The sequence below is a fragment of the Hyperolius riggenbachi genome, chromosome 6 (assembly GCF_040937935.1).
Source record: "Hyperolius riggenbachi isolate aHypRig1 chromosome 6, aHypRig1.pri, whole genome shotgun sequence".
In the NCBI taxonomy this organism is placed as follows: domain Eukaryota; kingdom Metazoa; phylum Chordata; class Amphibia; order Anura; family Hyperoliidae; genus Hyperolius; species Hyperolius riggenbachi.
In genome coordinates, this window is record NC_090651.1 from 309,810,396 (window position 1) to 309,825,571 (window position 15,176).

Here is a 15,176-nt window from a genome sequence, read left to right on the forward strand (position 1 = left end):
TTTTTAAAAAATTGCTGGGAGGAAGTGGTGGACTCGCCTCCGTTAAAGCAGACACCAAGGACTGTAAATGTATAGATATACACATTTATTGAAAATACCCCAAAGATGCAACGCGTTTCGCGGGCACAGCCCACTTCTTCAGGCAATAAGCAGGGGATAAACAACAGCAATTCAGTTATAGCAAGCAGAGCACCTCTTTTCAAAGTAGTGCACACTACTGCTGTAGCATGGACTACTAACTTACTCGCGCTACCCCAAAATGAACGGCTGCTCCAATTGTCCCACCCTGGACCCGGTCAGGTCCAGTGACTTTGTAGGACTAGATACCCGCACTTTGATTGGCCCAATAGGTTGCCTTTCACTTGACAGGCAGCCTACTGGGCCAAAGTGCTTGGATCTCGTCCTACAAAGTGAATCAATCCCCAAGTCAGCTAGCTAATTGTACAAGCTGTTAGTCAGTATTGCTCATGTCTGGCTCTCGGGAAAATTGCTGATGTTGCTAAAACCCAAGAGAAGCTGAAGACATGTCTGACACTTCCACTGCAGAGTGGATCAACTGTATACACATCACTATGGCAACAGAGACGTGAGCTCTCTGCTGCGCATGTGCACTGTCCCAGTTTGAAACATATTGTATGGCTCTCATGGAATTACATTTTAAAATATATGGCATTTATGGCTCTCTTAGACGAAAAGGTTCCTGAACCCTGATCTAGTGTGTATATGGAGCTTAATGCATAAAACTTATCTTGTGGTATAATCTCTCCCTATATATTTTTCATCTTATCCATATAAATCCTTTTATGAACCCAATTAACAAAACAATCCTAAAAATAAGGCAAAAAAAAAAAAAAAAAGAATTGAAATTTTATCAAAAATAACTTATTTTGAGTGATTCATTTGCTTTGGGGTGAGCTGAGATGTTGTTTCACGAACACTTTCATTCCAGGAGGCTTGGGCACAGCAGTGAGTAACTTCAGCGCCGTCAGAAGACGGAGTTGAAGATACTTATGAAACACTATAATTCGGTCTCTAGCAATTGCTGGAAGCTGAATTATTTCATTCCCCCCCCATCCATGGTGGCCTGGAGGGGGAATAGTATTTAACGTGGATGGGAATTTGTGCAGCAGCAGGATAAGCCACACAGGCTGTATCCTGTGCCCAAGTCTCCTGCGCCGATTCCTCTTGTACACGTCATTTCAGGGAAAAACACAAAAGAAGAGATATTTCATGAAATAAGTTTTGTGAAGCATTTATTATTCATTCTACATAAATGTAATCCTGCTAAGCACACACTTATTACCTATGATCATAATAATATAAGAAAATCAAACCTAATACACAACAATAACAGAAAACAAAAAGCCCCATTAGAAAACCTTAAATGTGTTAATTTTTGTTGTTGTGTGCCATATTCAAGAAAAATATTCAGCTTTGTGTAATAAAAAAAAAGATGGATAAACAATACTTCATACTACTTCTGCCACCTTGAGTGATTCATGCATTATAGACTGATACCAGGTTGTGTACTATATATATATATATATATATATATATATATATACATATATATATATATATATATATATATATATATATATATATATATATATATATATATATATATATATATATATATATATATATATATTGTACCTTGCTTTTGCAAGCAAAACAAATAAAGCAATACCTATGAAAAATCAACAACATCAATATTGGCCGCTATGTGAATATTTTATGGAGGACTAGAGACTATAGTAAGGAACAAGATGTAATAATAGATCTCCAGGGAATGCATATAAATGCAGGAATGTGCGAGTTAAAGGTCAAAATATTTTACCTGACTGATAGAACTAGACACTTCCTAAATCACGCAACGTAAAGATATGCAATGTTGATAAAAATCACATCAATAAAATGATGTATAATGGCCGATTCATGGAGATCTATTTTGTTTAAGAGAAACCTGTGTGAGAGAAATATGGATACTGCCACTGCTGAGCTCCATTTAAGAAAGACTACTTGCCAGGCTTATACATTAGACATACTGTAGGAATGTTCGATGCACTACAGTAAAATAATATGTATATAATATGATAGTCTAATCCAGAGGGACACCACACAACATTAAGTAGCTTTCACATACAAACACACCACCCAATATTACAAATCAGGTCATTGTAGTGGCAATGCGCGGTAATCTCCTATATGGCTACAGTCTAAGCAGGAAGTAAGACTCTCGTGCTCACAGTGGCAGAAATATGAATTGCATGTAAGTGTAATGAAAAAATACACTTCCACACGTGTGCCCCGCAAAGGGAACACTGAAAATTAAAAAACAACCTGCATCGCCACATTGCCCAACAAAGATCTGTTGCCCGTGCATCAAATTCATGACTTCCAGTGGATCAAATCACATTGCGCCAGGTATGAAATGCCCCATAGACTTTCATTGGCGTAGCGTTACCCTGCGGTAAAACAGGGTAATGCAATGTGCCAGTGTGAAAGGAGCCTGAAGTGTTCCAGTGTGCAGTGACCTGTATCATTTTGTAAATTTGCATTCAAGAGATCTTGTTAATTGTTGTCTAACTTTGATGGGTGTTCTCAGGCCCAGATTTACCTCACGGGAGCCTATAGGCACAGATGTCCTGGCATCTTAGACTTTGCCCTCCATGAACCTACAAACCACCAAACTGCAATGCAAGCTGTCACTTCTCCCTTACCTATCATACGAAGCTACAGGTTCCCTTTAATATTTAGGGTTCATTTCACTACCTAATACTAAGTAGCTAGAGGTGCCCCCAATTATCAGGTAGCTAGAGGAACCTCAGTATTAAGAATCTAGAGGTGCACCTGAATGCCGAGAGCAGGGTGAGTAACCTCATTTACACTCATCAGGACTCTGCATAAGGAAGGAGGGAGGGCGGCGGTCTGGGAGGGGAGTGAGCCACCCTTCCATCATCAGACGCCTGTAGGCGTGTACCTACAGTGCCTTATGGTAAATCCGGCCCTGGGTGTTCTCTACTCATTCCATGCATTTCCACACTAGTGCAGTATTGCAAATAGCTTGGTTATGACCTAGAAGTATTTTATACTTATACAGTCATCATAGGCATGGATAAGGCAATCAGAGAAGACAAGACAAGACAAGACAAATAACATTTATATTGCGCTTTTCTCCTGGCGGACTCAAAGCGCCAGAGCAGCAGCCACAAAAGCGCGCTCTATAGGCAGTAGCAGTGTTAGGGAGACTTGCCAAAGGTCTCCTACTGATTAGGTGCTGGCTTACTGAACAGGCAGCGCTGAGATTCGAACCCTGGTCTCCTGTGTCAGAGGCAGAGCCCTTAACCATTACACCATCCAGCCACAGTAATGAGATAAACATGCAGTAGAGCTTAGTAAGAGGAGACAAAACAAGTACCATAAATATATAAATAAAAACATTTACAGGAGAAATATACATATGTATCTTCTTATTTCACAAACTGTAGTCTTGCAATATGTAAAAATGATTGAGCCTTTAAAATGGATTAAGTTATCTGGACAGAGTGAAACATTTTACTACTTTTTACAAGTAAAAGTTCATACATGAAAAGTATCAATTCCAGCAAAGCAGAAGAACTGATGCTATATTTACCCTGCTAAATGCCAGTAGGAAGTCCAGCCTCCCAGAGTGCCTCATGCAGTGACGCAGCTTCCAGTATATCAGATGCTCCCACGCGAAGACCAGCAAACTTAATCCCATTGCTACAAGAAGCATGTAGAAAACGCCCGCCATGTTGTCAATGTCTAGTTTGCTGCTCATCACCTCAATTTTGTCGTTGTGGCAAATGCCTGAGAGCCATAGTCTTTCCAGCATTTCAATCTCATCTGTGGAAACAAAATACAGTTTTTCTAAATAATCTGAAAAAATAATGTATATTCTGGCATATAAAATGACTGGGCATATAAGACGAACCCCCCAACTTGTCCAGTTAAAATATGGAGTTTGAGATATACTCACCATAAAAAACTACCCCTCATCCAGTGCACACCAAATAAAAATTAAAAAAAAACATCATATACTGGTGCTATGTATGAGCAGAGACTGGTGCTGTAGTGTATGTGGTCCCCAGTATATAACCGTATATAGGTAAGTGACTGGTTAGATTGCTCAGCTCTCCCTCTCCCTAAGCGGATTAGTCGGCTCTCCCTGTTTATCATTATCAGATAGGTATAGAAGAATAGATAGTGTTTTGCCCATAAAACATGCCTCTTTCACCCTTCTGGCCCACCCTTGTATCCTATTTACCTCCTTGTTTGTCTCTCAGAACTCGCACATGTGCACCTGCGCTGCTTCACTACAGTCCTCAGCAGCGAGATCTGAGAGGCAGTAACAGGTTAGGCATATCACCCGGCATCAATGACACCTGGCGTATAAGACGACCCCTGACTTTTCAGAAGATTTTCCAGGGTTAAAAAGTAGTCTTATAACCCATAATATACAGTAGTTTGGAAATCTCACTAAAATTTTGTAAAATGTTCACCAATTCATTACTCATATAAATCTTATCATGACATAGTTAAGCCACGTAGAGCGCTACACAGTGGCTAAAGCTCTGTATGCACGCTATATTAAAGTCTAGATTAAAGTAGCTTGAGGTGACTGATAAAAACTGCCTCAACCAATAATCCAGCATATGTACAGCAGCCCCTGACCACCACCCAGGAATCAATTCACCAGGCGGATGAACTTGGTCGAGTGATGGCCGATACCTTTGTTCATGTTGCATGCCCCGCCCGCCATGTGACATCATACCTGCACTGCTCCATTGTTCCTTCTCCTCCTCACAGTACAACAGAAACCGTTATCAGCTGTACTTCACATCTGTACAGCCTTGGCCCAGTGATGTCTCCTGAGGAATCGGGTCCCAATCCCTGCTGGGTGACATCAATCCAGCATGTGTACGGGCCTTACGGGGCTAGCATTTTTACCATGCAGCACTGAGGTCTTTGAATTCAACTGTAGTGTCTGTCTTTATGTGAGTTTCCTACAAGTGTTTTGGTTTACTTCCATTAAAAAAAAAATGTGCTGGTGTTTAACTGAGTGTCACCCCCACCCCTGAAACAAAATATGGAAAGGTTGTGTAATGCTAAAAATGAAAATGTTTTGTAATGTTAAAAATAAAACTCCTGGTAGAAACTATTATAGCTAATAAGGTTAATTGGCAACAGGTCAGTAGCATATATAGGTATACATTTTTTTTTAAGAGGCAGAGACTTTGACAACTTAAAGAGACTCTGAAGTCTCCGTAAATTCAGGTTTTTATTGCAAAAACCTGTTCAAGATTACATTATTGCCCTAACTAAAACGCTGCATCCCCGCCACTGAAATCTAACTAAATCCCCCAGCCACACTGCAGGGATGCTTCCGTGAGAGGCAGAGCTTTCAGCTGCAGCTCTGCCTCTACATGCGTCTATCAGCGCGTATCTCCATTCTCCCAAGCCCCTCTCAGTCTTCCTTCACTGAGAGGGGCGGGGGAGAATGGAGATACACGCTGATAGATACGTGTAGAGGCAGAGCTGCAGCTGAAAGCTCTGCCTCTCACGGAAGCACACAGGTCAGCAAAATCCACGACCAAGAAAGTGGTGAATTTTGCAAGGGGAGTTTGGGGGGATTTAGTTAGATTTCAGCTGCGGGGATGCAGCGTTTTAGTTAGGGCAATCATGTTTAGAAGCTTTTTGCAATAAAAAGCTGTATTTTATGAGACTTCAGTGTTTCTTTAAGTTGGAAAAGGTACATCATTCTGAAAAATGTCAAATAATGCACCGATTTAAATATAATATGACATTCCCTAAATTATCAAGACTGTGATTCTGATAGTCTATGAACAAAGTTTGTTGCCGCACCCACAAATTTAAATAAGACTTTACCATGCAAAGAAAGAAAAATACATAAACATGATCTAAAAACACAGCCACCTACTCTGAGCTCAAGTTTATTATGATAAATTCAAGCAAAATCAAGTTGATGTAGCAAAATGTTACATTCTTTTTAAAATAACTGACATTGTATTCAGGCTAAAGAAAAGATGGATCATTTGCCTTGTTTTTAATGTACAGTTCAAATCCAGCACTTGAGATGGTATGGGAGTGCATTATTGCACATGGCATAGGTAGACTGCACATCTGGGAAGGCAACATTAGTGCTGAATGATGGCGCAACATATGCTGTCATCCAAACAATATCACCTTTTTCAGGGAAGACCTTGCGTATTTTATCAAGAGAGTACCAAACCCTATACTGCACATATTACAACAGCTTTCTTCTGCAGTAAAAAAAATGGCCTGCCCGCTTTCCACACTTGTCAACTACTGAAAACATATTGGACCATATGCAATTCACTTTTTCTCCTGAGTATTCTCAAGGAGATAATTTTTCAAGTTCATTTTAAAACAACTTTTCAGCATTTTGTAATTGAAAAAGTATCAAAATGTAGGTGAAAAAGTACTATCAAAATTATTTTGACTATTTTCTTGCTTGCTGCTGGTAAGTATGAAAATATCACCTAGGGGAAAACTCAGGAGAAAAGTTTAATTGCATATGGGCCATTGTGCATTGTGAAACAGCTAAGCATAAAGGATCCTATAGCAAGCAGAAAAGAAATACATTAAACCAAACTACTTAAGATGGACCCCTTAGTTTACATACAGTATGTACAGAATATGTTAAAAGGAACCCAAGGTTTGAGACCTATGGAAGCTGCCATATGTATCTCCTTGTAAATAATACTCCCCTCCTCAATTGTCTCCCTCCTGCCTTACCTATGCATAGTCCCAAGTGGAGTGTAAATGAGAGGATACTCTCCCAGGTCTTGGCATTCCACTCACCAGATCTCCCTACTGTTGGGGGCACCTCCAGTTACTTAGTATTAGGTAGCCAGAGATCCACTCAGTATTAAGGGACACCTGTGGCTACCTACACGGGGCAGAGAGGTAAGGTAGAAGTTATGGCGGGGTCAGCTAGCACATTTGTAATGCAGTTTGGTGGGGGGTTTGAGGGTTCATGGATGGTGAAGTCTAGGGTGCCAGGATATTTGTGCCTATATATGCTTCTGTGATGTAAATCCGGGCCTGGATAAGCCTGACTCATCCTAAAAAAAACCTACAATCAATAAGGCTTGTCCAGTAATTGCTATTACTCACCTTCTGCATCGCTGGCATGTGGGATGCCTCGCAGTTTCCCAGCAAGTGGATTTCCAAATTCTTAGCTGCGAGCTCCGGTGGTGATCTCCTCTCCTTCCTTCTTCATCTACTATCTGTCCCCCGGTAATCACATCACGTGTCCCTCTGATGGCACTGCATGTGCCCCCTGGTGTTGGGTGCTCGCAGCATCATCCCATCAAGTACCAATTTTTTTGTATTGGATTCAATACAAACATCTGTACTGGATCCAATATAAAAAAAATTCTAAGTGTAAAAAAATAAAAAAGAATAAAAAGGCCCATTGCAGCAAATAATAAAGTAAGCACAAAGTAAAAATTGTAATATACATTTAAAAAAAGTGTTTTTTATATTGTACGCAATGCTTACAATATAATGAAATGCTTTCAAAAATTGTACCATTTTTGGTCCAAAAATTGCAGGGAAATTAACCTCCTTAGCTGTATGCCTGACACTGTGTCGGGCATACCGCTTGCTGGCCCCAGGTGTACCTGTATAATTAATGCGATCAAATAGCTGTAAAACATTTAGCTACCACTAGGCTAGCTAGTACAAGTGTCCAGCTCCCCCCGATTGCCCCCGATCCCCCCTGTTAATACATTACCAAGCCTGGATCCAACGTTCGCGCAGCCCACCCGCACAGCTTCAGTCTCTCTATAGGAGGAATTGTTTTTTTCGCATGATGTCATGTGCGATCATCCCCATAGTGAAGACCGGAGCTGTGCGGGGAGGTTGCGGTGATCGCTGGATCCAGACTGGGTAAAGTATAACGGGGGATCAGCGGGGATTGGGGGGGGGGGGGGTGCCGGACACTTGTACTAGCCTAGTGCTAGCTAAAAGTTTTACAGCCATTTGATTGCATTAATTAACTTTGGAGACACAAACTGGCAAAACCTCCTGAGCGGCGTAACGCTCAAGAGGTTAAAAGCCGGGGAGGTTAAACAGAGTCCCAAATGTTTTGGGGAAATAGAGCTGTAAGAATACCAATTCCTGATTATGTTCTGCACCCAACACTTTCACCATTAGGATTTATTTGTACACCTAGGAAGCCAGTAATATCCCATCACTCCGATACTGAGCTGTACTGTATAAGACATACTGGAATACTAAGACATGCTATAATCATGCATTATTTATTTAAATCAGCTCATTTCCAGCCATGCTAATAGCAAGTGATTGTGCTATTTTTCTAATTAACATAAAAAGGCTGATTGTATTTTAAGCAAATTATACTGGTATTTTTCAAGTGGTTTATACACGTGATAAGAGATTATTGGATGGAGTGTAGAGAATTATGTGCAAAATAGCTATCACAAACAAAATACCCTCACTAGGCCTGTTGAATATTAATGAACTTCTCGTAACTCAGCCTTTTCCTTAAGTAAAATGAAAATCAGCTTGGTTCAGTATTCTGTGCAAAATATGTCATTTTCTGCATTGCACTAGAGGAGATACCAGAAACGTATAATTAATATTGCACATGTTTTAATGTGATATGTTGTATTTGAAATGATACTTGTCAATATTCCAACCCAAATCCCAGAATTAAGGGGCCCTCCTTTTAGTTTTTTTTTTCAGACTGCAGAGATCAGATACTTTTACACTATTTAAATCCAATTTTAAAGAAGCACTATTGAGAAGAAATGTACTGTATTTTTAAGAATATAAGACACTCCAGAATGTAAGACACACCTAGGTTTAGAGGGCAAAAATCAGGGGAAAAAAAAAATATTATATATATATATATATATATATATTATATATATATATATTTTTTTTTTTTCTCCCTGATTTTTGCCCTCTAAACCTAAGTGTGTCTTATATTCTGGAGGATATATATATATGTGACACTCCAGAATATAAGACACACTTAGGTTTAGATGGCAAAAATCAATATATATATATATATATATATTAAACCTTGTGTGTCCATGTTCTAGGAGCGCCTTGTACATGTCTTGTACATGTCCTCCCCCATTGTCCTCCTATATTCACTATGTGTCCCCTTCTGGCCCCTTGTGTGGTCCTCCAGTCCCCCTGTGTCCACTTCTTCCCCCCCGTGTGGTCCTTCCGACCCCATGTGTCCCCTCCTGTCCTGTGTGTGTGTCCCCTTCAGCCCATCTGTCTGGTCCTCCAGTCCCTGTGTCCTCTCCTGTGTGTGTCTGTGTCCCCTCCTGCTCCCCTATGTGTGTGTGTCGATGCCCCATTTAGCCCCCGTGTTGTCCTTCTCTCTGTGTCCGCTCTAGCGCCCAGCCCCCCATGTCTCCGCTCCAGCCCCCTCCCCCGCATTTCTCCGCTCCAGCCCTCTCCCCCCCATATCTCCGCTCCAGACCCCTCCCTGCATGTCTCCACTCCAGCCCCCTCCCCCCCAATGTCTCCACTCCCCCGGGTAACGATAACTGCAGAGCGACTCACCTCCCTATGGATTCCAGTGCTGGGTGGTCCTCTCCAACTCCAACTTGACAGTGCTACCCCTGTAAAAGAATCGTTAGCGGTAGAGCGGCTCACCTTCCTCCAGCGGTGGTGTTCTGCAGACAGACATCTTGCGTACCGAGCAGCTCCCCCTAGTGACGGCTCATGTTAATGATTCAATGATTCATTCCCCATGACTCAATGACTCATTAACATGAGCCGTCACTAGGGGAAGCCATGCGGTACGCAAGATGTCTGCAGATCGCCGCCGCTGGAGGAAGGTGAGCCACTCTGCCGCTAACGATTCTTTTACAGGGGTAGCGCTGACAAGATGGAGGTGGAGAGAACCACCCAGCGCTGGAATCCCTAGGGTGGTGAGTCGCTCTGCAGTTATTGTTACCCGGGGGAGCGGAGACATGCGGGGGCCGGCAGACCACACAGGGGGACAAGGCAGAGAGTCCCCGACGTAGCAGCGGGTTGGCAGTTCGTATCGGCGGGTGTTTTTAAGTCAGGGATTTCCTGCCTTTGGAATATAAAACGTAGGGACTTTTTCTCTCCATTTTTTGGGGAGAAAAAGTGCGTCTTATATTCCGAAAAATACGGTAAAATGTAATTACCTATAAAATGTACATGTCTCCCAGAGTAAAATGCACTATAAATTACCTTTTTTTCATGTTGCTGTCACTTGCACCATGTAGTAAAAAGCTGACATCTGAAAGATTTTAGACTACTCCATCTCCTCGTGGAAGTTTCTCAGTATCAACTTTATTCTTTATAAAAGCAGCGTACAAGTAAAAAGAAAAAAACCCTGGTAAAAAGGGCGCTGGAGATTGCTGTTAATTGAATATCAGTGAAATTACCAATATTATACTAGTTAATTCTAATAGTGATATTTTGGTAATCTTTCCTGTTATTCCACTATATCTTTACCTTATCCTAACACTAGCTCTCCCTCTCCATGCCTAACACTAACTGATCCCTCCTGGTGGTGCCTATCCTTAACCCCCCACGCCTAACATTACGACTGGCGCAAAGCCTAAGTTTGCATAGTGGGTGGCCCTGAGCCCGCTATATTATTGGGCACCCTACACCCAAATAACAGCTAAGAGAGTAAATTATTAGCATTGCCGCCTATGGTGGCACTGTATTTACCAGGGAAACTCCGACCCCCTTTTTACCTGCTTTACAAAAGTACTCCCTGGAAAAAATCTATACAAATATATCAGTAAGCTACTTTACTTATTGTGCAACTTTAGCAATTGGACTGAGCAACGGCAGTTTAGTAAATGCTTTTGTTAATAAAAAAAAAAAAAAAGAAAATTCCTCATGAGCAGATCCAAACCTGATAAATCTGTCAGATTTTCACTACCTATGTACTGTAAGTGGCAGCAACACCGGAAAAAAAGTATTATATTGTGCATTTTACTGTATTTTTTTACATTTGCTCACAATAGTAGTCCTTTAGAGGACTTCTGAGGTGAAAATCTATTATTTACTTACCCGGGGCCCCTCACAGCCGTCTCAGTCCCTTGCCGCAGCCCCGGTCCTCCTCCATGTTCCAGCTGGCCACCCGCAATGATGCCAACCTGCCGGCAGGGTCAGCTCTTCTGTCCGTGCGTCCACGCCATCTGGCGCATACTGTTCCTGCGCATAGTAGGCGCAGAAGAGCTGACCCCACCGGCAGGTTGCCATCATTACGGGTGACCAGCAGGGACATGGAGGAGGACCGGGGCTGCGGCAAGGGACTGAGACAGCTGTTAAGAAGCCCCAGGTGAGTAAAAAATAGTTTTTTTCACCCAGGAAGTCCTTTAACCCCCTTGCCGGTCCAATTCCCGCGGCAAGGGGGCAGCGCAGCACTTAAAAAATATAAATTCTAAATCATGTAGCGAGCCCAGGGCTCGCTACATGATAGCCGCTGAGCAGCGGCATCCCCCCACCCACTCCGATCGCCTCCGGCGATCAGAGTAAGCAGGAAATCCCATTCATAACGGGATTTCCTGCTGGGCTTCCCCGGTCGCCATGGCGACGGGGCGGGATGACGTCACCGACGTCATGGACGTCGGGACATCAGAGGGAATCCCGATCCACCCCTCAGCGCTGCCTGGCACTGATTGGCCAGGCTGCGCAGGGGTCTAGGGGGCGGGGGGCGGCTCAGGGCAGCCGGTAGCGGCGAATCGGCGGGTAGCAGCGGCGATCGCGTAGCACACGCAGCTAGCAAAGTGCTAGCTGCGTGTAGGGAAAAAAAAATTAAAATCAGCCCAGCGGGGCCTGAGAAATCCTCCTACGCAGGTTACCCTGAGCTGAGCTCGGGATAACCGGCAAGGAGGTTAAGTACTGTTCTACTAAAAATCTTGAGAATGCCTGGGACTGCTGGCAATATGTGCTTAAAGTATTTAAAGGATTGCTGTACTTACAAACATCAAATTATATTAAATTATATGGATTTATTATCCTAAACAGGGTTGTATGGCCCAGTTTCCTTTGGCACAGTTGTCAATTACCATCCAATATTCATGGGGCCACAGTCAGATGAACAGATGTCACTGGGCAGGTATTTTGTTGTTGGGTGTGGCCATGAAACTTCCAAAGCCATGAAGCAAAAAAAGAAAAAAATCATCTACTAAGATACCTTGGAGAGTGCACTTGTATACTTGTGATTTTCCATAATCAGCTTTTCGATATACTCATGATAAATCCGAAATGGAGAAGTTAAAAAGGGAGCAAGATGCCTCCTGTTTACAAAAGGACCCGCTATAAGAGCGGGAGCCTGGGCTGCCCGCTATGTGAACTGAAGCTACAGTTCACATAGCTAGTGCCCTTTTAAATAGGATGTCAGCGGTCAAGGTTAGGGCTGGGGGGTTTAAGGTTACTTGCCCACTGGGGGGGTTAAGGTTAGACACCCACCAAGGGAGGTTATAGTAAGGCACCACCAAAGGAATTAAGGTCATGCCCCAACAGGGGGTTTAGGCACCACCAGCGGAGGGTTCTGTGTGAGAGTAGGGAGAGATTAGTAAAATATAAGTAAATATTACCAAAATTTTACTACTAACAGACCCAAGCCCTTTTAAAAACGGGCTCTAGGGTCTGTTTCTCGCCGCCGCCGCATGTTACTTCGCGTGTGCGCTCGCCAGCTGCTCACGCACCAGCCGCGCATGTGTGCATCTCCTGCACATGTGGGCGCGCGCACACCTGGCCGCCCGCTCACACGCCTACCCCGGCTCCCTGGCCCTGTCCTCCTGGGCTCTGTGAGGCTGGGTCCGTGCTGCGCACATGCGCAGTAGCAAAAAGCACAGACCAAGCTACACAGGGACAGCGTGAAGCAGGGACACAGGTTTTATTATAGAGGATATGAATGAAGTAGTAGAATATCTGTAAGTTTACTGATATTCTACTACCGCTATTCTTGCACTGTTTTAAACAGGCATCTTAATAAAATGTACGCATCCAAGAGCCTCTATTCTACAAAAAAGTGTTTTTTTGTATTTGTTTATTTTTTGTTGTCATTGGTAAATGCCAGTTTTGAAGGACATCCGAGGTGAAAGTAAACTGATGAGAAAACAATTGTATCTATCCCCCTCCTCCTAAAAATGATTTTTTTTTTTTAGATAGCCCACAGTTTTATTTTATATTTAAATCTAGTTTTTAAGTTTTTACTGTATCATTGTCTCTGCTCAAGGACACCTTTATTGAAGTATGCCAGAGCTCAAATCTATGAATAATTTACCCTTTTTATCTTTTCCTGTTCCAAGAAACCATTTACTGACAGGAAAGTATTTTATGGCTGTAATTAGTTATCAGTGAAGGTTATGCTATAGTCTGACCCAGTCCGACCCGGTCCCAACCGGGATAGAAACTATCACTTGCATACCTGATTTTTAACTCTTTCAGGCAGAGAAAGAAAAAAAGGAACACAGCATAGTCATTTTTGTGCTTGGCACTGTACATACACATATCTATCTCATCATGTCACATGTCCCCTCTGTTATTCTTAAAACATTTTCAAATTTTCTAGTTCATTGACCACCTGTCTCTTGGGCTAGAAGACAAATAATAATTCCCAAAGGTGACATAGATACGAAGTTCAATCCCTTTTTTCTCTTTCTAAACCTACGCAAAAATGAATTTTAATTCATTAGCTGCAGTTGAGATTTATGCTGCGTACACACTGGCGACTACGGTCGTTTGAAACAGCTAATTAACGATCGTTCCGCAGACAATCGGGGAAAGAACTTTACCAAACGATCATTAACACGAACGACAAAAGAACGACATCGGGAAGATGGAAATATCCAACCTGACGGATCGTATCTACCGACAATCGTTACAAAACTATAGTGTGTACAGACATCGGCCGAGAACGATCGTTACAAGGGCCAATGCGCCTGCGTTGAATTCTGCCCAGCTTCAGTACTTCCTTTGCAGCGCGGCCGTAAAGATTGTTACATTGCTCATTTCAATTAAACTTTGTGCTCAAGTTAACAATCATATATTTGTATCTATTGTAACTCCATGTCAGTGTTTTTTTTTTATTTCATATAAATATGTACGCAACATATCCTTCTGATCGTTCTTTTCTGCGAGAACGATCGTTAAAATGTGTATGATGATCGCTGCATCCCATCGTTGCATTCCAATCTTTCCAATATCGTTCGTCTGGTAACTATCGTTCCTTGCAAACGATAGTTATCGCAAGTGTGTACGCAGCATTAATGTTGTTCATGTACTAACAGGGTTTGTCTGTTGTTGTTTTCATAGGGCTGTAATCTATGGACTTGAGACATGTGCTGCCTAGACAAATAAGAAAACTGGTTACATCTGCCGTTCAGCTTTAAACACTAATAGCAGATCTGTGTACACATATGAAGGGATGCCGGGGAACTACCCTTATGCTTTGTTAGGAGTTTCCTGACATCTAATGAAAACGGAAAAGCATATTGTCCTTCTCAATGTGCAATTTCTCTTCCCACTCCCGGTCCTATCTCTTTGTCGACTGAAAGGACCTCATCTCCAGATGTTTTACAGCCACCTTATTAAGGCCAAAGTGCAGACACAAATGTTTTTCTAGTCCTGGCAGAGCTTGTTTTTTATCTGTGCATCAGCTACCTTGATTTCCTGATATCACATAAATCACCTTACATGGACATGGCCATTTATTTTTGTGCTTCAGCTGTACTTCAGAAGCACTTTGGAGGCACCTTAACTGCAGGGCTTACATTTTGAATGAGATCTTATGGAACAGTGTTAACCTGCATTTAAAATATGTTCAGAGTTGCATTCAGTTCGTAGTTCATGTATTATTTTGCGGTTATTGGAGTGCTTTGAAGCCAGTGTAAGGCTGACTGGCTGGCTTGGACTCAGTGGCAGCTCCAGCTTCAATTTTGTTTTTTAGGGTGGGGGGAACAAAGGGGGATCAAGATGGATGTTTTTATGCCTAGCTTTAGATATTTTTTGCCTAACTCAAGTGATACAGTTAAGGCTAACTAGGTAAGCAATGACAGAAACCAAATGTAAACATCAAAAACAGAACTCAGAAGCTTTTGAGCAGAGCATATTGTCCAAAC

At 42.3% G+C, this 15,176-nt stretch overlaps 1 protein-coding gene across 4 annotated transcripts in view; it reads right to left on the reverse strand.

Moving 5' to 3' along the window:
• GRIN2D (glutamate ionotropic receptor NMDA type subunit 2D) overlaps window positions 1–15,176 on the reverse strand; it is a 982,184-nt gene that overhangs the window by 28,482 nt on the left and 938,526 nt on the right. For all 4 annotated transcript variants that reach the window (XM_068241305.1, XM_068241308.1, XM_068241304.1 and 1 more), the window contains one exon: window positions 3,638–3,870. In XM_068241305.1, coding sequence (XP_068097406.1) covers window positions 3,638–3,870 — 233 coding nt within the window. The remainder of the gene's footprint in view (window positions 1–3,637; window positions 3,871–15,176) is intronic.